Raw genomic sequence first — 26136 nt, forward strand, 5'->3', positions numbered from 1 at the left:
AGCATGGAACAAACTTCTACTTGAAATAAGATCCCTAACACATCTCAAACAATTTAAATTGGCACAAAAAAGTATTTTATAAGGCACTGGACCTGCAACTGTTCTCAGCCTCCCTGAACGTATCCTTTCTAACAAACTACCCAGCATTCTTTTCTCTCCTTACGTTTCCCTCTCATAATCATCCTCTATCCTTACTTCTCTATTTCTTCCCTGATCTCCTATCCACCTCTTCACTTTCTTTCTCATTACTTAGCTGCTTATACCTCCAAGGATACTGGTAGTGCTCATGTATTACTTAACAACAAGTATAAACATCAACCTACCTTTGCTTCCCATGTAACTTCTTAGTCATCTTATCTGAAATTATAACACAGTACTGTTGGCATTTTATTTTGATTTTGTCTTTCAAGTATTATTGATTACTGTATTAGTTCTTAAACTGCATTATAATGGTAAAATTGTTTGACTTATCTGGAGCTTTTCTCCCAGGGCCTCTGCTGAAAAAGGGCTTTTGGCTCAGCCAGACACTCCTGGTCAACAAAAGTAAAATAACATAAATAAATAAATAAATGGATGAAGATGTGGACAAAAATTCACTAGTAAAATAAGGCTTTTATCCTAAGTATCATCTCTTGCTTTATGATCACAGTCCAGTACTGTGTCTACAGTTCGTCTGCCACTTCAACTACTTGCAGACCAATTTTCTGTCCCCCTGTCATACGTATGAATGTGGGCTATCTTACACACTCCCACAAGAATACTTATAGCAAGCCAGTGTTCATTATGCTGATTTCATTACTAATGGTCAAAACTACATTGGCTTGTACTGTACAGTACTGAGTGGGATGTAGTAGGGGGTTACCATGAAGTTATTATATAAAATAATCAACAAACTCCTTTTCTGGGCATGAAAACTCTCCTACTTCCTCTCTCCTTTAGGCAGAACAGTTGTTGGCAAAGGTGTCCTTCTCCCTCTGCTGGGTACAGCTTACCAATTATAATTTCAACCACACAAAAACCTTAATGCACTACAAATATGTCTAATAGCATATGTGGATTTATAACTCTCTTCTCAAAAAGAGACAATCACTGCATCATTCTATCAAAAGCACAAATGGTTACCCATTTCTTTAAGAATCATCATCCTTATACGCTCTCTCATCTTCAAGCTGATCTGCATAGAAAGGTTTTCTTACTTTTTAACCAGACTTTCAGGTACAGTATTGCCTCCATATATACTACAGTCTCTTACTGATTCTGGTCCAAACCTACAACCCCCCACACTCTACTGAACACACATTTTCCATCCTTGCTCCCAAAATCTGGGAAGCCATTCCAGATCAGATAAAATCCATTCCATCCTAAAAAAAAATTCCTCCACAAGTAAGGTAAGGTAACTGGAGCTGTTTCAAAAAAGGTTCAGTCACTTAACAGAAAAAGCCACACATAGGAAACCCATCAATCATCTCTTAGCAGTAATAACTTTAACCTGCAGGCTTTTTCTCCTCTTCACACCAACCTTTACCAACTTTTGCTTTCTGATGCACTCCTCTTCCTCACTGAACCCCTCCCACCTACACCCCTATCTTACTATCTTGGACCCTCCGAGAGGCTACTTGCTCCCTGCTATATCTGCAGCCTATTTTCTGCAACACAGTACATTAACAATACATATATTTCTGGTCCTATTTTTTTCTTATAATATGTACTTCTAGAAAGAACTCCTTCAATTCTTACTTCATAAACATATGCTTGTAAATATCATATATACTGTATTACATACTGCAGTATTAGAAATATCTGCGGATTACGTGATTCATTTGTTTGCTTTACTGCTTTTTCTGTTGTTACTGTGTTCTATTTATTTAAAAGTTTGTTTCTGTTATTACTATTTTATTCTGTTATTCTCTCCCAGACTAAGCCTGTGAATGCTCCACATGGATCAGCGCTCTTAGTCAATAAATGCATAAATAAAAAATAATAAAAATAAAGTAAGGGAATGCAGGGGTCCAAGCCCCTATATCAAAAATATAAGGGGGAGGGGGGCTTGCCTCTGCAAAAAAATTTTTTCTATTGACTGTGCTTTTGGGTTATGTTTCATTATCTAAAATATAGATAAAATGTAAATCACAATGCAGCAATTCCTTTTAACATAGGTAAAACATGAAGATGAAGCTAAGACACTTTACACTCCTACAGAAGTAGCTGCTCAGCTTTTAAATGCAGACAGTAAGCCAATCTTTTCTGGCTGAGAACCATGGCCTTTGACTCTGAGGTGCTGATTTTCATCCTAACTATGTCACAGTCAGCAGTGAATTACTCCTATGCATTCCAGAGGTCTCAGTCCTGGAAGACCAAGAGGAAAATATCACTTGCAAGCAACAAGGGTGCAACTGTCGTGTCCCCAAGCTAGATCATATCTGAACTTAAGCTATACCTTGATATCCCATCCATGAAAATCGTAAGCAGGAGAGGAGAATAAAATGTTGCAGTGTCCTGTCCCCAACCTGAATGTATCTAACTTAATGCCAATAATATGGTACAACTTTTGCTTTGCAAATATAAGAGCAAAATGGCATGCTCCAATGGCCCCAGGGCAATTTAATATTGAAGTTCTATCCATGTGACATTCCATGGGATGACATCATTTGTTTTAACAAGGAACACAACACTGGGATGACGTCATTTGTTTTATCAAGGAACACAACACATACAGGCCATGTTGGTAAAATGCCATCACCCCCTCCAATGATTGTGCAAGGACTAAGAGTTAATCTACTGTTCCACAGCCAGAATAGCATTTCCATTGTTTCTCCTACATCAAAAGGTGAGCCTTTAGTCAAAGTTTAATTTCCAGCATGCTGGCATATACTCTACCATGAACTCTGAGAAGCATGATCACTCCACAACTGGAACACAGCCTCTTGCCCTCCTTTTTGAAAAATAAGGACCATCTCCCTACTTTGTAAATCTAGTGGGGATGTACTTATCTTCCAATCAAGAACATTTTCTGAGAGACAGTATATATTTGAATATGTATATTCTGTCATCTGGTTTTGGAAAAGTCTGTTTGTGTGTGTGTGTGTGTGTATTGTTTGGCCTTATTGTTAAATGAAAATGTTTTTTTTTAAACATATGAAGGTAATGCGGCAATTTGTCCTAATAAAAAGGTACAGAACATATAAAGGGCTTACATAACAGAAACTGTAAAAATCTTTTGGCAATACATTAAAGCAATGGTGCAGGATATCTTTTGTTTAATTTCATTGTTTACAGATTTTACACAATAACACACATGGTAGGGATTTAGGTAGCTGTCAAATTAAACATGAATCTAATTAGCTAGTGAAACTGGAAGCTTACCAGGGTCAAAAATGAGCATTAAATCCAGTCTGGCCCTATACTTAAACCAAGATAGTACGGAGGCAAATCAAGTTGGATTTGTTTGCTCTAACTGATATTCATGAACAGAATGAATTATGCTATATACAGCTTACTCTCTAAGTATGTATGTTATCTAGAAACTAAAGATGCGTATAAACCTGAAATATTTTTCGTCAGTTTGTATCGCTTCTAAAATTACTTCATCTCTGACTCAGTGTTGCCACTATTTGTTTTATTATAATTTGATTTTTCAAAGATATCTGAAATTTTGGAACTGGCCAATTTATTTTCTTGTTTATTTATTTTATTTCCTAGCAAAGCCAATAGGATATCTGGAAAGCCAATGTACACACAACTTTGTTGTCTGAAGTGGTATCAGGACAATATCCAGTGGCTTTAATTCTTGGAAGTTAAGCAGTGTGAATGAATCCAGAAATTTACTGAAGTACTAAATATTGTGATCTGCTTTTCTTTTGAGATGGGCAGCTTAATCCATTTTTGGATGCCATGAGTAGTGAGCCTAACGCACTGAGCCAACTTAATGAAGTCAATATGGCCATTTGGACATTCCTACATCATTTTTAAATTAAAAAAATATGCACAACCATTCAAGGCAATTATACTGATGAAGAATTCTTATGTTAGTATACTGGCAAGTAAAATAAGTTCCTTGAGTGTTATAAATACTAAAAACACCAAATGACTGATGCAACAGATTGTGACAAAATGTAAAGAGAGTATCATAAACGCCAGTGCAGAACTAATGAAATTATCAAAACGATAGCACTGACAATTAGCATGTCTGCAAATGAGAGTAATATGTTCAACAGCATTCTTTACATCTGTGCCACTAAATATTCAGAGCAGAAACAGATAAAAAGGTTACACACTATGACACAAAAAGACAGCCTTCTAAGATGCACAAGTCTGAAATAAATAAAAGTGATTTTGACTCGGATGAAATATTTAAAATGAGCCAACACTATTTAACTGATTCAATGGCTTTTTATGAAAGGCCCTTAATACAACGATGGGCCCAATACTGTATCTAATAAAAAAGCACTTGCTTTAAATGTTGAAAATGCTTATTCAGCTTTGTCAATGAATCAGCAGTAAATAAAGGGGATTCTTTTAATTCCTCAACTGAAAAGGAACAAGGCAGGCACTGACACTTGGAGATGATGACATCACCTGAGTGATGTGGTATGTCTCAAAGGCAGAAAGAGCCCATGAGAAAATCTGGGATAGGTCATTAATGACATTAATATAAGCAAGGAGAGATATACAAGTCTGGGGTGAAAACAGAAGACAACAATGCATTATTTGCTGGAAGAAACAACACCTGTATCATAAATTGACAGTAAACGTACTTCAAGATAGTACTGACATCTTATAAATTAACTCTCAAGTCCCACTACAGCCTTTATGAAAAGGAATGAATTTTGCTATGACTGCATTTGCTAAAACTCATAATGCATCTGGCATATTTTTTTTCTGCAGTTGATAGTTATTTGTAATATTAGGTTTCCTGATCTAGTGTTTACTCCACAAATAGTGCATTCCCAAGCAGATTCGGATCAGGCATTACGTTACAGAGATCACCCCTAACTAATCCTTAATAAACAGAGGGCCAGATTCATTAACACCTACACTAAGTGCAGATCTCATGTACATCATTCTGAGTGAAAAGACAACACAAGCATAACCCCCACCTCATTTCTCTTAATTTTAGTTTTCCTACTGATTTTCTTGCAGCCTTAAATATCAAGCGGGATTCATAAAGGTTAACAAAGAAAAACAAAAAGGTGAAAATTGCACATCTGACTGAACTTGGTATGGCATGTGGAATTAGTGGATTCACAAAGGTTACCACAATGTGTAGACTATATCTACACTTAGTCTAATCTTTTTGAGTGAATAGACAGCACAAAATGTGATAGGGATATTCTTGAATATAGATTGTGTACACTTAGTGCAGACATTCATGAATCTGGCTCAGAATATAATCTCACTTCCTAAAGAAATCCTAAATAGTTCAAGTTTTCCAACTCTGGTTACATAATCATTGTACCTTTCATGTTCCTCTAGGTGGATTGTTTAAAGGCTGCATATTATATTCAGTAATGTATTGGATCACTGAGGTATAAACTGGCACAACGGTCTCCATGCAGTGACTAGATTTGCTCTTTAGAGGTAGCTGGACTACAGAATATGCCTTTTTGACTTTAGTAGATATACAAACTGGTCAGAGTTGAAATTGGTAGCTAGCACTGTCTCTAGATCTTTCATAATGTAGTCAATATTTTGACTTGGCCTTTTATTTTTCAATCAAAATTGGATCTTTTTCTACAGATCACATGATACTACATTTAGTGACATTAAAGATTATTATCAACCAAAGCCTGAGTACCGGCTTTGCCCCATCCAATTGGAGGGCAGCCACTGTCATCCCTTTTCACAAAGGTGGAGCATCCGCAGATCTGGGAAATTATAGACCCATCAGCCTAACTAGGCTGATCTGCAAGGCCATAGAATGGATTATCATGGACCTCATTAACAGGGACATTGGTAACCTCCAAACACTTAACCCCACACAGTTTGGCTTTGTCAAGGGGAGGTCATGTCTGTTAAATCTGGTTGACTTCTTTGAGACAGTCAACAAATCCATGGAGGAGGGGAAGATGGTGCACACCACCTACCTTGACCTGGCCAAAGCCTTTGACACTATTCCCCACTCAGGCATAGTAGATAAACTCTCTCAATTAGGCATCAATCTGTATGTTATCAGATGGGTAGCAAACTGGCTCACTGATAGAACCCACCTAATCAAAACAGGGGAAGCCACCTCAAGCAGTAGACCCGTAACGAGCAGCATACCCCAAGGATCGGTCTTGGGGCCTTGGGATATACTTCTCTGAGGTGCAGACCAAAACCAGTGGGCTATGGCTGACCAAGTTTGCCGATGACTGCAAGCTGGGAGCAGTCATCAATTCCCCAAGCGATGTGGACATCCTCCAAGACAGTTTCACCCAAACAAAGGACTGGTGCCAGAAACATGACCTGAAGCTAAATGCCAAAAAATGCATCACCATCCCCTTTGGGGAGAGTGACGTCCTCACATACTATCACATTAATAACAGTGTTCCATTCACGCACTCAGTCATGAGGGATTTGAGCACCCAGGTTGATAGCAACCTGACTTTTGACCACCATGTTGCTTCCATTCTACAGAAAGATTTCTACATGGCTCACCTCATAAGTAAGGGTATCTCATCCAGGAACAAGGAGGTCATAATATTCCTGTATTCTTCCCTTATAAGGCCAATTATTCAGTACAATGCTCCCTTTGGCATGTACCTCACAAAACACATGCAGCAGCTGGAGAGACCACAGAGGTTCCTCACCAGGACAACCCAGGGCTTCAAACATCTGCTCTACACAGATAGGCTAAAAGCCCTGTCCCTCTACTCACTTTCATACAAACTCTTCAGAGGTGACCTCTGTCTGGTATACAAAGCAATCTCAGACCCTGCCTTGGTGGGGCTGCTACATATCCACAAGTCAAGTTCCACTTGAGTAACCCGCAAGTGTGACCTCAACCTGGTCTGTGACATCAATAGGACTTGTTGGCGGGACAAATTTGTGTCCCAAAGACTCCACCATCTGTGGAATAGACTCCCTCTCCACATCAAGCGGAGTACTTCATTATCCCTTTTTAAGCGCAACCTGGATAACTGGATGGGAAACAGAAAACACACCCCTAGGATTCTACCTGTGCCCCTGCTGGCCAGGGGTTTGGGTGCTGACTTGTCTAAACATGGGCTAAACTCTTGGCTAGGTTTATAAGAGCCTTAGGGCCAATAGCTTAGTAACTTCCTATGATCCTATGATTCCATCATTAGTTCAATAGTTGTGTATTTGTATATACCAGCCTGCAGGGCTCTGGCATCCTTTAACCGAAGTAATTATGTTACCCAGTTTGTAGTCATCACCACATTTGGTTATCATACCCTATGAGAACACCTATTCTGAAAGAAATGATGCATTTCTTTGGATTCATTTTCAGACTGTGACTAAGACAACAGTCATTGGTCTGAGTAAGACCCTCCTGAAGTATACTGACATCATTACTGAATCCCCAAATGACTAGTGTCTTAGTCACGGTCTCAAACTGAATGCAAAGAAATGCTTCATCATTCCTTTAGGTAGAAACAATGTCCCTTCACACTATCAAATAACAACAATACATTATGTACCTACAAAGTGGTAAAAGATCTAGGATCACAAGTAGACTGCGAACTTAACTTTGACCACCACGTGTCTACTGTAGTAAGGAAGGCTTTCTATGTAGCACACTTGATTAGTACAGGCATCACCTCTAGAGCAAAGGAGGTTATAACTACTCTATACTCATCACTAATCAGGCACATAATTCAGTATAACACCCCTTTCGGCATGTACCATACAAAGCACCCGCAGCAATTGGACAGAACTCAGAGGTTTCTAAGAAGATCAAGGGAGTCCATCATGTGCTTTACACAGACCAACTAAAGATCCTTTCACTATATTCAGTATCGTATAGACTTCTTAAGTGACACTTATGCCTGACTTACAGAGCAATCTCTGACCCATACCTAATGTATTTGCTACACATCCATAAATCAAACGGTACTAGAGCTACCCATTACAGGGACCTAAATATGGCCTGCAACATGAATAGTAAGTGCTGGAGGGACTGATTTGTCTCCCAGAGACTGCCACATCTTTGGAATAGGCTGCCAATTCATGTGAAGCAGAGAACCTCTAAGACACTTAAAAGGAACCTGGATGAGTGGATGGGACACCATAAAGTCTTACCGGAGATCGTACCCACAACCTCCCTGAACATGGGAAGTCATTAATAAATACAATCCTGGGTATTGACCAGAGTATCTATGGTATTACATTGGGATGAATTGGCTAGGCTTGAAATAACCTCTGGGTTGATAGCCTAGTAACCTCCTATGATCCTAAGATCCTATGAAAACACAATCCCTGTAGGATGCCACTGGTAAACCCCATGAGGATAAGCAGCAGTTCTTTAACGCATTAAATTATATATGGACCAATATGTAATGCTGTTAATTTGACCATTATTTCATTTCATGGAATAGTAATGGAATGTCTTAGCAATGTCAAGGAAAGTCGCATGCACTGTCAGCTTTTCAAGTGCTATTATCTCCTTAAAAGAATGTCATGCGATTCAAAAGCCAAGCCTTACTATAACAAATCAATGCTGTTCCACACTTAGCAGAAACAGGCATCCGTGTTTTTTTTGGATAAAGTCCACTATGACTCTTTCCAAGATTTTACATACAATTATACATGCTGTCATTTTATATAACATGACCGATAAGGATTTAGTTAGGTTTTTGATTATATATATGAATACCATGGATGTCTCCTGGTTCCATAGATCTTGTGTTTTTATTTTCACTTGTGGCAGCAGCAGGTATCATGTCTGTAGTTCCCTTCTGTCTGTACAACTCCAGATATATATCTTTGTTTATTCTATAGCTTGCACAAAATATTTCTAGTGGTCAGCTGCTACGTCTTGTGGCTGATTATTAACTTCTTTGTTTACTGCTAACATGTTACATTCACTGTTTCACCCTTTCAGTTTTATGATGTCATAAACAATGGCAGCTAATGACTTCAAAGTAGGGGGGTTTGCAAGATACAATTGAATACGTGGGGCTAACTGGAATGAGGTGGGGCTGTATTATGGCATGTCAGTGACCATTATCTATAATCAAACAGATTTGGTCATTCACTTTCATCCACAAACTGTCTCATTAAGCACCTACTAATTATTGCCACTTTACCAGCTCGATACACATCAGATGCCTGACTCGCAGTCAACAAGGCCAGCTTTAGGTGAAATGGTGCCCTACACAAAGTACTTCTCTGAACCTTCTAATGCACATTAGTCTCCCTTGCACTTCTTCAGTGCCTTCCTATATTTCTCCTTATCCTGGCCACACACCACCCAGATAGATTACTTATTTGCTGCTTTTTCACACTTTGTCTTACTTTTAGTCCCCCCCCCTCGATTTTAATTAATCCTAATTGGCCAAAATTCTACTGTAACTTGTCTGGGGAATGTAACTGAATTAAGCTAGGTATCTGGAGGCCACTAGGTCCCTAGAAATCATAGAATTCTAGATGCTTTGAGGTGCACCTTTTCTTTCAAAAAAATTCACAAGTACAAGCCAGTGCCATTGTGAAGAGGGATAAAGCTCTAATTATGGCCCAGGCATCCTGAATTTGATTAGTAGCTTGAGCAACTGAGGTGCTGGCAAGTGAGGGATGGGTGGACTCATCCCAGGGGAGAAGGGCATTCATCTAGACACTCCATGCAGAGAGGCATGGTCCACAGAGGAGAGAAGCCTTCAGACATACCAAGGTGACTGCAAGAGTGTGGAACAGGAAGTTGTTAAATTAAAAAAAATCCTGCCAGTATGCAGCATGATGGGGAGCTAGGATGTCCTCATCTCCTATTCAGCCCTGATCCTTATTGGAGCAAGTCCAGGAATGGCAGAAATAGTCAACAGACCCGGTGAATGAGAAAGGGCACCAGGATTCTAGATTCCCCAATGGTCAGCTGCAGGAAAGGAAAAATTCACAAGCAAGGAAAGAAACTGTCTGTTTTTCTTTCAAGGAAAAATTAGTTGTGACTAAAGTTTAATTTTTAAAACTAACAGAGTAGTAGTCCCCTAGTAAACTGAGAAGACAATTCCAATGAAATATAAGTCCTGTCTGGAGAATAGTGCCTACCTTCATGTTCCTCCAAAAAGGGATACTTACCTTCTGTGTACCACACTGGTGGAATATTGGGATGAAAGTAAAAGTACAACACCTCTGTGACTTGTATATTAATTCTGAGATATCAATACATCAGAATAAGGGGAACTCTTGCATGTGCTGCAATCATGGAATTAGTATATAATCAAACTAAGTCATAACTACCTGTTCACACTTACTGAAGAACACCTGTCTGTCAAAGTTCTGCCTTTCTATCCCTTTTATAGCCTGGAGTTTAGTCTAGAAATCCTTGCAATTTGCATGGGACTTAAATGATAATTCTTATTATTTATTGATTAATTATATTGTATTTGCCAAGGTAGAGCACAGATCATAAATTACCTATTAAAATATCAATCTGAGTTGGGAGTAACTGATGAGCCAAACATATTGAAAACATACTAAAGCAATATAAACAATAAACTGATACAAAGAGAAATATGCAAGAAAAAAAAGAGTCTTACATGCAGTGTCCAAACTATGCAGAAAATAATGCTATATACATATTTACATGTGAGTTAGTTGTTACTATACACATATACATATAATATATATATATATATATATATATATATATATATATATATATATATATAGATGTATACAAAATAGTTGTGTAAGAACTTACCATAACCTTAGATGTCCTTCTCTTCCATGTTGCAGTATTCACAACAGTAGGGAGGTGCTGCCAGCAGCACCGCCTTCCGGACAGTATATCAAAGTCTTTGCTTCTGGAGGGTACATGTGATGTCCCTTGCCAGGGCCATAAACCGACATAGGGAATAAAGGTGACGTCTGCCCTTACCCTCCTCATAATGAACTGCTGCATACATTAGTAGTCCTGTGAGTAAGAAGGGTCCCAAGGGAGCCCTTAGAATTACATGTAGGCTAGAGTCAGGGTAGCAGGTAGTGTGTGTTTAGTGAAGAGACTGGAGGATAGAAGGGTTATGTCCCCACAAGTCAGTATGGTATGTTAGATGATAAAGGTAGAGGGGCAGGTGGGAGGGGACTGAATACTGCAACATGGAAGAGAAGGACATTTAAGGTTATGGTAAGTTCTTACACAACAATTCTATGTCCTTCTATTCACATATTGCAGTATTCATAACAGTATGGAGAGTACCAGAGTTTTTAGATATGGTTCTGGGTAGAGGATTGTGTTCCCTGGTCAATGAGTCTTTGGAGGATAGACCTGGCAAACCCTGCTCTAGCTCTAGACACTAGGTCCAGTTTGTAATGTTTGGTAAAGGTGTGAACAGAAGTCCAAGTCGTAGCTTCCAGGATGGAAGCATAGTCAATTCCTTTGAAAAAGGCAGCTGTGGAAGCAACTGCCCTGGTAGAGTGAGGTTTAACTTGACCGTGCAGGGATTTTCCATGGTAAGAGTAGCATAAAGTAATAGATTTAGAAATCCATGAAGAAATGGTCTGCTTGGAGACTGCATTCCCTAGAGCTCTCGGATGGAAGGAGCTGAAAAGTTGATCTGACTTTCTGATAGGCTTGGTTTTGTCTAGGTAATACCTCAGTTGTCTGTGGACATCCAAGGAATGGAGAGTCCTTTATGAGGAATTTTGTGGTTGAGGGTAGAAAACCGGTAGGTTAATGGTCTGGTTTAGTGAAAGTTCATTAACCACCTTAGGTATGTAGGAAGGGTTGGTCCTGAGAGCAACTCTGGCCTTGTGGAAAATAAGGTAGGGAGAGCTAACCATGAGGGCTTGTATCTCCAATACCCTCCTGGCACATGTAAGGGCCACTAGTAGAACTGTTTTCAGTGTGCATAGCTTCAGGGATACTGAATGAGCTGGTTTAAAGGGTGACAATGTAAGTTTTTCTAGTATGAAGTTCAGGTTCCAAGGGGGAGGGATAGGTTTCCTGGGAGGCCTGATGTGAAGAACCCCTTTGAGGAAAAGTTTGACCTCCAGTCTAGAAGCCAGAGGAGGGGAGATAGGCAGACAGGCAGAGATGGCAAATAAATTCACTTTGACTGATGAGTATGTTAGTCCTGAGTGAAGTAGCTCACACAGATAGGAAAGGACCATAGGTATAGAGGTAGTCAGAGGGTCCTGGTTTTTCCATTGACACCAGTAGGATAATCTATTCCATTTGGATACATCGTTTCTCCTAGTACTAGGTTTTCTGGCCTCCTGCAGAACATTGAGTACATCCTTTGAGTATAGGTGTCTGTAGGGGATCAAAACCCTATCACCCATAAGGTTAATTTCACATTGTTCACCTGAGGTTGTAGTAGGGATCCCCTGTCCTGTGTGAGCAGTTCTATTTGGTGGGGTAACCTGTGGTGACTGCCCTTGGCTAGTATGTGTAGGAGGGGAAACCAATGCTGTCTTGGCCAAAAGAGAGTCACCAGTAGGATTTTTGGGTTGTCCCTTTGTATTTTCAGGGGGACTTTCTGAATTAAGGTGAAGGGGGAAAAACATACAGGTACATTCCCTCCCAAGAGAAGGAGAAAGCGTTCACTTTCCATGTTTGTGGATGTGGATTCCTTGTGCAGAATTTGGGAATCTGTCTGTTCTGGATGGAGGCAAAAATATTTGCTTGTGGAATACCCCACTTGTGGAGTATGTCCATGAATACTTCCCTGTGAAGCATCCATTTGTGACTGGGAGCTGAAATTCTGCTCAGGAAGCCTGCCATGACATTCTCTATTGAAGGAATATAAAGAGCTACCAGATGAATGTGGAGAGATAATGCTAGGTTCCAGATCTGGATTGCCAGGTTGCACAGAGGGTAGGAATAACCTTCTACTCCATAACAGCAGCATGCACCCCAGAGTCACCACAAGAAACATCATAAAATCTCAAGAGATGAGAGTAGCAAGAACATCCAAAAGCCCTTCCGAGGTTTCTCCAAAAATATGGCTGAACTTGAAGAGGACCTCCTAGCTAGAGGCCACTGAAACAGACTACTCTGAACCACTCTACAACCTATAAAGGACCTCAAGATAACTGACAAGATCATCTTTCTGGTACCAGCAAGTAAGACATCACAGGAAATTCAGGAACAGGGCAAGCAACTTCCTAATACCTAAATGGGACAGATGCATGGCTGCAATATTCACCCATTACTATGGAGAAATCAGGAAGACCATAATCAACAACTGGATAGTTATCACCAAGAATAGACAATTAAACAATATACTGCCAGCACGCACTTTATTCATGCTTAAGAAAGCAGGAAGCATCAGAAGCTACGTGAAAGCATAAACACTAAAGATAATGCGGTAAGAAAAGGGACCTGCAGATGTGGACTGCCTGGCTGCAACTACTGCCCACTAATGAACAACACCAATAACTTCAAATGTCCCAACAGGGGCAAAAGATACCCAAGCATCATTGAAGTAACTGTAGCACAGAGTCAGTGGTATGCAGGGCAAGCTGCAGGAAATGCCTTATTTCTACAATGGAAAAACAATTAAACTAAAAAGAAGGGTAAACCAGGAAGTCAGATATCTGAGTAAAAATCCAAAAGAACTCCCTTGCAAAGCACGTGATGGAACACCCAGACCGGGAAGGTTTTCAGTTTCACACACTCCTAGAACTAGTTAACTTAGGAAACACTGGAGGGCAACAAAAATTACATAACGAGAAGAAGGAATTACGATGGAAAATTAAGCCTGAAGCACACAAGAAATGTGGACTTAACACACATGTTCCATCCAAAGTGTCCTCAGCTTAAGGAAACTTAATCATAAACAATTTTATTAAATCCAGCAGGACTAGCCAAAAACCCAGTAAGGGTATGGAAACCATAAGTTTTGCTCTGCATAGGGTTCACATGTTTGGAGTTTTTGGACAGGGACAGCTGACGTGCACTAGTGCTCTTATGACAAGTATTGCACACTTTCTTTGTTATCTGTTTTTCCTGTGGGTTTTAACTTGGCATAGACCTCTACTCTGGTTAGTCAAGGTCAAATGGAATGAGTAAGTAGAATGTTTATTGTCGAACTGGAAATGTCTTTCTGTGAGCATCATAAACACTCTCCTATAAAAGTGGAGCGTTTAACTTCCATCTAGCTGTTTCCCTGACAGCATATTTTTATGCAATTCTGTTAAGTGATTTCCTACTATTTCTTCTAAGCACCCTATATAATGTTTATACCATTATCTGATACTCACTGTAATAGGACTCAGATACAATTTATTTTATTTATTTTACATTTATTTACCAGGAAAGTCCGACTGGATATATGTCCATTTTCAGCAGAGGCCCGGGGAGAAACGCTCCAGAAAGCAGAGTATAAATACATTAGGAACAATATGAAACATTTAGAGATAAGTATAATATGCAATTTTCAGTAGGGTGACAAACATGGACAAAACATAGTAGACAACATCAAAATCATGTGGCTTCAATTTAAGACAATAATACACGGAGTTATGGGCTAAGTCCCTTCAAGAATTCGTACACTTATTAGAAGTGGATCTGCTGAAGCATTAGGCATAAGAGCCACAGAATCCAACTATTTCCCCTTCTAAACCAAAACGTACTTTAACCATTTACAAAGTGTTACTGGATTTGAAACAAAGGTGGACAAACTCTATCTGTATTTGACACACTGCAGATTTATACAGGGGTATTTTACATGCATGTTCTAACTGAAACTTGTGCCTCAAGCTGTTATCACATTAATACATCTGATCAGCCCATCATGGAACTACATCCACCATAAGTGACATCGGCTGACCTCTGGCCTTCCTCATCTACCAATCAGGGAGGACCACATGTGTAACTCCACCCCCCCTGAAAAATATGTATCTAAGTAGTAGATTTTCACATTGTTAACTCACTTAGCAGTACTTCTCCATCCTGTGTGAAGAGCTGAAAACAAAAGGACTGAAACCAAGATCGAGGTGTCTGGAGGGTTTACTTCTTCTTTTTATTTGATTGGAATCTGTGCCTGGTGCTTTTACTGTTCTTATTGCTTATTGTTGTTTGTTTTTTGTCCTCATTTTATAGCTGAGATGTTTGAATTGTAAAACATTATTAATATGATCTTTTTGAAGAGTTAAAATTAGGAAGATCTAGGGCTCATATCCTCATATTCTGGCTTGTTCATTTTCCAAGATGGATTGATCCATCCCCTGACCTAAACGGGTGGTTTTCTCGAGTTTATTCTTTTATCACAAGCAAGTACATTCACAGCTGTATGTTTTACAGACCTTCACCACCACTCACTGCAAATGATCTAGATTTAACTAGTTAACTAGACTAGGCAACAATACAAATACAATCTGCTGACTGGGAGTGCATATAACATAACAACAATATGTTACTGGCTTAAAGTTCAAGTGCAGATTATTATTATTATTTTGCTAAACATGTGGTGCATATCTAATAAAGGGGTCTCTTACCGTGACTGACAAGGATGGATGTTGCATTTTCTAACTTGGGGCAGGGGTCGTGACTCCTGATGACAAAAGCTATCATTTGCCAGGGTCATGGTCTTGTTCACAATCTTAGAACACAAAACAATGGTCTTTCTTTCACCTAGAACACAAAATATGAACAGTGATGTATCTACAAAACGGATATGAATCTGCCCTTCACAGTGAAGGCACAATATCATTTCTACAGTAACTTATACCCACTTGATCACAGACATTTTTTTTTGACATTTACTTAGGAACAAAAAAACAGAACATGTTGTGTGAAGTTGCCATAAGTGTGATCCACCTGCTAAATAGTGATTTACATAAGGTGTACCTTCTTTTACACAGTAGGACCCAAATATTTTTGAGGGTAAATCATGATTATTAAAACAACATGGTGTGCTGACATGGGAGTTAGAAATGCATACCCTTTTTGGAAAAACGATCATAGAAAGGCGCACTGAGAACAAATTATAACAGACAATTATGGAAAACTCCAGCAATCTATCCATCTTTACATATATATATATATATATATATATATATATATATATATATATGTATATTTATAGGTTTACTATTACATTCCCGAAACTGCTTTGGTTGACCAGTCAAAACATCGACATGGAAAGACAAATCCACACCAAATCCGCAGCAAACTCGAAATGGAATACGTTAACTCGTGGAGTTCAATGTATTCAACATAGCAGGAGGTGATGTCAGTCACCCATGCTATGCAGCTTATGGTACTGTGACTTTCCACAGTCAACATATGTGTATTTTACTATTTTTCAGGAGGGCAAGCCCCCTACACCTCCCACACCCCCTGAAAATTATATACACCAACTCCAAGACCTCACTACAGTGAGGAAATGGGTTAATTCCCTGTTCCTCACTGAACCTCAATCTCCATACACAATGTCAAACTCAGAAAATCAAACTACATTACACATTCACTGTAGTATGGTCAGTGTTTTCTGGTTCGGCATTCTTCCCACTTGAAAACTGCCTTTCAACCACATGCCAGTCAAGCGAAACAGTTTCAGGAATGTAATAGTAAACCTATATATACATCATGTGTATATGATATGTAAATAATTCTATATAGTAAGCACAAATGTTCCACAGGTTCCTTTTTCATACATGTAATGAGCACTTTGGTTACCCCACATCTGTATGGAACTACATTATAAATCATATCTGATTGAAGATGGGCTTACTGTGTGAAACCATGTTTATGAATCATCACAAGTCAAAGGTATAAGCCAATCCCTCTTTCCCCATTTACAAAGTCAGTCTCAATAACCCATCCTTGTATAAAGTAGCTTTCTACTGTAATATGATATGCATATTGTCTACTGCATTACTCTGTTCTGCTATCTCTATTAGATAGCATCATGGATGAGCACAAATGGCAAGGAAAGAGAAGGATGCATAGTAGTAGCAAAAATAGCATCTCAGGATCACTCCAAAATACTTGTATTAATAAGCTTCACGGAGTACTCTTTGAGTGATTGCATTTCATTACAAGAACTGTTTAACTCTACTGCATAGATGGTTAGAGCTTTGACTATGACACAGGCAACTGGGGTTCCATTAGTGGCCTTGGTACTGTAGGAGCCACTTGGGATGAGGGAGGTACTCTAAACATGCCAAGGGTGCAAGTTTCTTAATGAAAAAAATCCATAAGTTACAGAGGCTATGGCTGGCTATATAACCATATGGTACAATGTAGGTAGCATCTCTGAATCTCAGCAAAACTCTTATTTGTTTGCAGAATAAGACATAACAAGGTGTGGATTATTGCCATAAATAGCACAAGTCCTGCTATATAATAATCCTGCACCATTGTGTAATAAACCTGTAACACCAGGGTGTTATTCTGGTTGTAAATGACTTCCCAAGCCAAAGAAATAAATAACAATGAGTTTAAAATATAAGCAGCAGAAAAAAAAATCAGTAATATTTATTATTTGTTTATTTATTTTACTTTTGTTGACCGGGTTAGTCCGACTGAGCTTGCGCCCTTTTTCAGCAGAGGCCCGGGGAGAAAAACTCCACAATACAAAGTATACAATAAGAAAATACACAGTACAAATTAAGCAAGTAATACATTCACTGTACAGGTTACACAAGTAACAAGAAAATAAAAGCAAGTAATTAACTCTCCGTTTGGTAATGCCAGTAAAATTGTAATGCATACAAATAAAAGTTAATATATAATAAGGTCCAATAGGTGAGCATTGCTGTACAAGAAAGGGATAATTTGGTAAATTAGATAATTCTAATAGGATGTGAGTAATAGGAAGGTGGGTAAAACAGAGTGGAAAATGCAGGTGAGTTCCTAATATAGGTCTTGAGAGGTCATTGTAGCAGTTTGTTTGATGATTTACAGTGTAAGGAGAAATGAGAGAAGGGGTGGAGTAAAGAAAGGTAGTGTCAGTTATCTGTGGGCAAGAAATTAAGAGAGGAACAGAGAGAATTAGTTAATAGTCAAAGTAGAGTACAGGAAGTTAAAAAGATAAGAGAATTAATGTAGGAGGAGAAGAAGAGGTGGGAAGGATATGAATAAAGTAGGAAAGAGGAATATTTCAAATGGAATGACTGCAGAGACATCTCCAGGTACTATTTAGGTAATTTCCTAGAATTGTCTTGAAGTCTTGAGAGTGGCTAATCATTCTGAGGGCCATAGAAACCTTCATAGTTTCATAGTTTGGTACTAGGCTATCTGCCCTGGGGCATTTATAAGCCTAGCCATAGTGATGTGGCTTTCGCCACCCCATGTAATGGTACAAAAGTGTACAGAATAGATTTAGAATACTGTACCTCTGTCTAGTAGTGACACAGTGAAGACCACCTTACATAATAGAATTAGTTTACTGTGCTTCTGTCTTGTAGTGACACAGAGATGACCCCTGGGGGTAAACCTACGATCTCCCATCCACTCGTCAAGATTTCTCTTGAAGACAGTCAGTGAGGGGCACTGCCTAACATAAACTGGGATTCTGTTTCAGAGTATGGGAAGCCTCTGAGTTATGAATCTGTCCCTCCAGCATGTCCTATTCATATTTGTGCTGAGGTTCAAATCTTTAGCTCTCGTGGTTCTGATGGATTTGGATTTTTTGAGGTGGAGCATGTCCATCAATTCCTGATTGGACATGGCCTTGTACGTCAGGCACAGATCACATCTGAGTAGGCGGTATGCTACTGAATAGAGTTGGAGTTTCTTTAGTCTGGCAGCATATGACATATGTTTGAGACCCTTGATCCTTTTGGTGAGGTACTTTTGGGGTCTCTCTAGCTGTTGCAGGTGCCGGGTGAGGTACATACTAAATGGGGCATTGTACTCAATCATGGGCCTGATAAGGGAGGAGTACAGGGGCACAATGACCTCCTTTGATCTGGATGTGAATCCCTTCATGATAAGGTGGGCAAGGTAGAAAGTCTTTCTAACCACTTTGGCAACGTGGGTGTCAAATGAGAGGTCACTATCGACTTGGGTCCCCAGGTCTCTGATTACTTTTTCTGTACTCAGTAGGTTACCGCCTATGTGATAATTTGTGGGCACTTTGTTTTTCCCAAAGGGGATGACTATACATTTTTTGGCATTTAGTTTAAGGCCATGACTCCGGCACCAGTTGTCCATGTCAGTGAGGTCTTTCTGTAGGATGTATGTGTCAGCTGGTGTATCGACTATGGCACCTAGTTTGCAGTCATCTGCAAACTTTGTCAGCCACAACCCACCCATGTTTGCTTTCACATCTGAGAAATAAATGCCAAACAAGAGGGGTCACAGGACAGAGCCCTGTGGGACACCACTTGTCACTGGCTTTGAGTCTGACATGGCTCCAGCGATTTTGACTTTATGGGTTCTATCCTTTAGCCAGTTTGCCACCCATCTTGTGACATATGGATTTACATTTAAGCTGTTGAGCTTGTCTATGATGCCAGAGTGGGGTATTGTGTCGAAAGCTTTAGCCAAGTCCAGGTAGGCTGTATGGACTGCTTTGCCCTCGTCAATGGCTCTAGTGACTGTTTTGAAAAAGTCAACCAGATTTAAATGGCAGGATCTGCCTTTTACAAAGCCAAACTGGGTGGGATCAAGTGTTTGTAAGTCCCCAATGTCTCTGTTTATCAGCTCCATAATGATTCTTTCCATAGCTTTGCAGACCAGGCTGGTTAAGCTTATGGGGCAGTAGTTACCAGGGTCAGTAGAGGTGCCTCCTTTGTGGAGTGGGACTACTGTTGCTGTACACCAGTTTTCAGGTACATATCCTGTAGTAAGGCTAAGGTTAAATAGCATTTTTATGTGCGGGTTTAGCTCCTCTTGGAGTTCACGTAGCACACAACCCGGGATACCGTCGGGTCCCATTGATGCTGTGTTTTTAGCTTTGCTGAGGGCAGTTCTCACCTGGACATCTGAGATGACAGGGCGGTTACAGTCAGCTGGGATGAGTATTTCTTCTTTTGGGGGTGAGGGAGGGGAGAAATTTGCACTGAACCTGTCTGCCAGAATGTTGGCAATATCTGTGGGTTCTGTGTATTTTTTGTCATTGTGAACTAACTCTGAACATATCTGAGGGTTTCAACCCAGGTTTCTAACATAGCTGAAGAAGGCCTTGTGGTTATCTTTAGTGTCCATAGCGATTTTTCTCTCAAAGTTGGCCTTGGATGTTTTTATGAGAGAACATAGCTTTCTACTAGTGCTGATCAGAGATGCCTTCTCTTTATGGGATTTTGCTCTGTCGTGCAGTAGCTTCCTTCTTTTGTTATACAATTTGTTTATGGCTGGGATCCACCAGACAGGACACCTGCCCTTGCTGGAGAGGGTCTTGGTTTTATTAGGGATTGCATGATCCATGCATTCTTGGAGATGTCCGTAGAAAGCATTTGTGAAGGATTCTGCATTGTGGGGTGTGGTTTCCACTGTCCCAGTGGGCTTAAAGGATACCATCTCAGTTTTAAGAAGTGTAAAGTCAGCTTTTGAGAAGTTTTTCACTGTAGTCTTTTGTGTTGGGGGTGGAGGTGGGATATATATATCCAGGGTGATTAGTTTGTGGTCAGACCTCACTAGTGAAGGGTATACTTCCGGTGTGGAGCACTTTGTCCCCATGTTTGTGATGATCAGGTCTAGTATATTATCACCTCTTGTGGGAGAGGTGACTAGCTGTTCCATTGCGTTTGAATTTATGAATTCCAGGAACCTTTGGGCTAGGGTGTTTGGGCTAGAATAATGCACCCAGTCTATGTTAGGGTAGTTGAAGTCTCCCAATATGATGGTGTTTGGTGAGACATTCATATCCTCCAATGTCTTCAGGAAGACTGAGTGGGGTTCCTGAGATTGGGAGGGTGGTCTGTAACATGCTACCAGTTGTATAGCAGTTTTGCCTACGGTTAGTTGCACCTGGATGGTCTCTGATGCTTCATGTGTTGCCACTAACCTGGAGGTGTGGGGGTCCTTGATGAATATGGACACTCCCCCTCCTTTTTTGGTTTGGCTCCAGTTTGGGGCCAAAACGCATGATACAAGGTATAGCCTGGTAGTGCTGGGGTGCACTCAGGAGCCTTGAACCAGGTTTCAGTTACTGCACAGACATCAATGTCCTCCATACTGAGGAGTGCTTCGAGAGCCTGCATCTTGAGATTTAGACTTCTGGCATTGAGCAGCATTACCCTTAATTTTTTTTCCATTTTTGTTTTCTAAGGAGGTGGGTTTGTCTTTTGAGCCTTGCCTAAAAAAAAGGCACTATGGGGGAGGCAAGAGGCTTAGCCAATATCCGGAAGCCCAGTGGTGACAGATGCAAGCCGTCCCTTGGGAAGCAGCGTGGCTTGTCCAGCATGTCATCCCAAGCAGACAGACATTGGATCCCTCTAGAATGACACCAATATTTGAGCCAATTTTTAAAGCTGGTCATCTTGTCTTTGTATTGTGGCATCATTCTTGGTGAGGGCAAGATGCTGCTCATGGTCAGGGTCATACCAGCCTGGGCTACATAATCAGAGAGCTCCTCTATGTTTCTTTTCATGTAGTCCAGGGAGGTACATCTCAGTTCATTCACGCCGGCAAGGACAATGATGGAGTCATATTTGTACTTGCTTTGGAGTGACCTGAGTGCGTGTGTTATGTGGTGGATCCTAGCTCCCGATAAGCAGCTCACCGTTACCCTCTCCTTGTTCAGCCTGGTAAGTGGAACGTCAGTGTGTCTGACTATAGAGTTACCTATTACTAGTGTATCAGGCATGGTGTTTGGCCTTAAGGGCTGTGATTGTTTGACACACTGATTTGTTGAAGTATGTGATGCATGTGTTATGTTTTGAGGTGGTGGATTTTTGGGTGTCTGCCTTGGAAGCCTCTGTTGTTTTGGTATGTTTTTTGTCAGAGCCTCCGAGTATGTCTTTGTGTTTTTATGTTTTTGGTTTGCAGATGTGGTAGGTCTATGTGGGACTGGGTTTGGTGTGTGTGTGGTTACCTTCTCCTCCTGTCTGGTCTTGCCAGTCCTGAGTTGAGAGAGTTCAGCCTCCAGTTTGGCTATATAGTTGCATCTCTCACATGTATTTGTGTTTGTTGGGAGGAGGAGAGGGTTGACTGTGTACATGAGACAATTGTAGCATTGTCTCAAGATTCCCAGATTAACCAGCTGAACCGGAGAGGATGCCAGCAATGTACCACTCGACATGCTAAGAATTTTAAGGGAGTGCTGTGCCTTTAAGGGAAGTGGGTACTCACAGGGAGTGTGCCTTTAAGGGAAGTGGGTACTCACAGGGAAGGTAGGTGGATGTAGTGCTTACTTTACTTTGCGAGTGCTTACTTAGAAGAGAGATTTTGAGAACAAGTGCTAGGCTTATAGTAAAGCGATTAGACTAGATTATTACAAGAGTAGAGCTTTCTTAAGGGAAAATTTGAAGAGCAGACTTGGCGGAGCCAGAAAAGTTTAACCGTATGCACACAACCGCGCAAAAACGCTCAGAGGCAGATTTTAAACAGGGAACTTCAAAAGAGCTAGAAATGGTCCAAAACAACCAATTACTACAAGCTCTTGTGCTGAGGTCACTCCTTCAGGGACAGATAGGCTGCTCAATGCTCCCCACTCCCACTGGTGAGCAAAGAAACTTCCTTCTATCCAAGTAAGGCAATGGACACCACAGGAACTACACCACAGCCCAGAATACAGCAAAGCCTGTATACTGGTCTAAACTAGTCGAGGAGAGGCGGGAAAACAAGGATTTTTTTTGTTTTTGAGATAGAAAGCACACAGAAAAGCAAGAAACAGTAATAAATCAGTTACACAGGCTAGCACACTTTAGTGGGCAGCCTCAACAGTTAAATTAACAAACAAACAAACAACTTTCGACCAATTTTTGACTAAATGAAACTTTAAGTGCAAATAATATATAATGCGACAAACAGTTAAAAAAACAGTTTAAGCTTGTTCAAGTTAAGCAAGAGAAGGTATTTCAGGTAAAAAAAGTGCAGGAAGGTAGCTGTAGTGGTTCTGTCATAAAGATTTTTTAGGTTTATGAATCTGTAGGAGAAATTATTCAGAGCTTCTGAAGGAGCGAGGTGGGTTATAGAAGGAGGCAAGGGAGGAAATGCTAGGGCAGGAGGAGGGCTTGTTTAAGATGGTGTGGATGATGAGAAGTTGAGAATATAGGAGTTAGTTAAGAAACTCTAACCAGCAGAGTGTATGGAGTCCAAAAATAAGTATAAGTGAGTCAAACCACCATGGTCCAGCCAAATAAATGTCTGGAAGATATGTAAAACAGCAAAACGTTTATTGGAAAAAGGTTAGTGCTTTCATGGGGTTACCACTTCATCAGACCAAATACAAAATGAAAGTAAAAACTGCATATTTTTAAAAAAGCACTCAGCCAATCAGTAAGAAACAATTAAAACTGAACCAATTAAAAAACAAAAAATGATCTTACATCGTCTTCTGCCTATTAAGGCAGGCTTAAGGGAAGTGCCACTGTTAAGGCCTGGAGGTTCGTAAGCTCTCATAGAGATAATCCACTTTAGTTCACATAATTCAACAGTGTTGTTAAAATCACCTCTCCTTCTGCTGGGATGCAGCACTTGCAGAACCCTAAACAGGAAGGTACTATGGCCTAGATAAGATAAGGCATGCTTAGCTAGGGCATTAGATATAACCTGATTGCATATGTTTCCTAAATGCTCAAGAATTCTTTCCCTCAGCTGGCCTGTGGTCTTACCAATGTAAAAAACATTACAGGAACAGCATGTAGCAAGATAAACTAAGTTCCTGCTCCTACCTGTTGCCACAAATCTAGGTGTAAAAACACATCCGGTGACAGGGTGTGTAAAACAGGGATCTGGAGAAATAGCAGAGCAAGCTTTACAATTATAACAGGGGAGGGTACCAACCTTCCCTGAGGGTGTGGGACATATAGGCCTTGAGCCATAACATAAAAGCCTTTTAAGTGACATGTTATTCCTGAATGTAAAGGAGGGATAATCTCCCACCACCTGTCTTACATTTTCATCTGTTAAAAGAACAGGACAATTTTCTCTAATAACATTACAGTAATGTTGTATATTATTAGAATATTTAAAAAATATCCTAGGAGAGCAACCCATATTACCAACCTGTCTTTTATCTGTAGTGTGATTATTTGAAGAAAAATAGGGAACACCTCTAGTGTGTCAATTCGATAAAGCAATCATCCTGGAGTTATTTATTGAGGTTTGTGAGTACCCTCTAACATTAAAGCCTTCAGCCATTTTCTATATAGTCTCTTGAAAAGCCACATCATTGGTATATAGCCTAGAGACTTTTAAACATTGGCCATTAAGGATGTTAGAAAAAATATGTGAAGAATACATGCCAGACCGATGGAGTAAACTATTCCTCCAACAGGGTTTCCTGTAGAGCTGCGTCTCAAGGGTGGCTTCAGTATTTCTTAATACAGTAACATCTAAGAAGTCAATAGATGTGGATGAGTAATTTAGACTAAACCGTAGATAGTCTGTGGTACTTTCAAGATATCTGACAAAATTCAAAAGTTCTTCCTCACTACCTCCCCACAAGAGAAAAATATCAACAAATCTAGCGTAGTACTTGATAAAGTGTCTATAGGGATTATCATTATAAACATGCTGATTCTCCCACTGCGCCATAGCCAAATTGGCATAGGTATTGGCGCAGGGGGTGCCCATGGCTGCTCTTGTTTGTTGCAGATAATACTGACCTCCATCGGTCTAGCACGCATCCTTCGCATATTTTTTCTAACATCCTTAATGGCCAATATTTAAGAGCCTCTAGGCTATGTACCAATGATGTGGCTTTTCAAGAGACTATATATAAAATGGATGAAGGCTTTAATGTTAGAGGGTACTCACAAACCTCAATAAATAACTCCAGGACGATTGCTTTATCGAATCGATGCACTAGAGGTGCTCTCTATTTTTCTTCAAATATTCACACTACAAATAAAACACAGGCTGGTAATATGGGTTGCTCTCCTAGGATATTTGTTAAATATTCTAATAATATACAACATTACTGTAATGTTATTAGAAAAAAATTGGCCTGTTCTTTTAGCAGATGAAAATATAAGACGGGTGGTGGGAGATTATTCCTCCTTTACATTCAGGAATAACATGTCACTTAAAAGGCTTTTATGTTATGGCCCAAGGTCTGTATGTCCCACACCCTCAGGGAAGGTTTGTACCCTTTCCTGTTATAATTGTAAAGCTTGCTCTGCTATTTCTCCAGATCCCTGTTTTACACACCCTGTCACCGGACATGTTTTTACACCTAGATTTGTGGCAACATGTAGGAGCAGGAACTTAGTTTATCTTGCTACATGCTGTTCCTGTAATATTTTTTACATTGGTAAAACCACAGGCCAGCTAATTTACATTCTTTGACCCTCTAACATTTCTTTTATGTTCGTATTCCTTCTCTTAATAAATGTCAGACGTGAAGGAATGTATTTACTTTCAACATTAGTAGTTAAACCTTCCCAGTATCTCCTATAGTATCCTCAACTTCATCTGAGTAAGGGGTATATGTATGTATAAATGCTAGAATATAATCATCATCCAGTTCTTCTGTTTTGTTCAAGGTATTAATCTCTTTACCTATAATAGGTTGAAATTTTCCTTCTCTTTCTTTCTTCACCTCTCTTACTACCCATACTACTAATTCCAAGATTAAATTCCTTTGTTCATTCCCTAGGTAGTCACATTCCATAAGGACCTCTTGCAACCACTCAACTCCTATATCACGTGGAATACTGGGAAATAGATCAACCACATCTATAGTGGTCATAATGAGTTCCAATCCAAATCTGTCTTGGGTAACTTTCGTTAAAAAGTACCAAGAGTCCTTGGAAATGTGTTTCAAAGATGTTAAAAACTTATTCAGACTATAATCTATATATATTTAGCAAGTGGACCAAGCTTGGAGCCTGTCCCAGCAACTATAGGCTTAAAAGATGTTTTTTCTATATTCTTATGTGTTTTAGGTATCTCAAACACACCTGGGATCCTGGGCCTGGTCA

At 39.9% G+C, this 26136-nt stretch overlaps 1 protein-coding gene across 2 annotated transcripts in view; it reads right to left on the reverse strand.

Moving 5' to 3' along the window:
* The window catches only part of ADAMTS17 (ADAM metallopeptidase with thrombospondin type 1 motif 17), a 3302852-nt gene that overhangs the window by 736209 nt on the left and 2540507 nt on the right, over positions 1-26136 (reverse strand). For both annotated transcript variants that reach the window (XM_044078403.1, XM_044078402.1), the window contains one exon: positions 15595-15730. In XM_044078403.1, the coding sequence (XP_043934338.1) occupies positions 15595-15730 (136 nt within the window). The remainder of the gene's footprint in view (positions 1-15594; positions 15731-26136) is intronic.

Source organism: Protopterus annectens, chromosome 7.part0, assembly GCF_019279795.1.
Source record: "Protopterus annectens isolate FY-2018-M chromosome 7.part0, PAN1.0, whole genome shotgun sequence".
In the NCBI taxonomy this organism is placed as follows: domain Eukaryota; kingdom Metazoa; phylum Chordata; order Ceratodontiformes; family Protopteridae; genus Protopterus; species Protopterus annectens.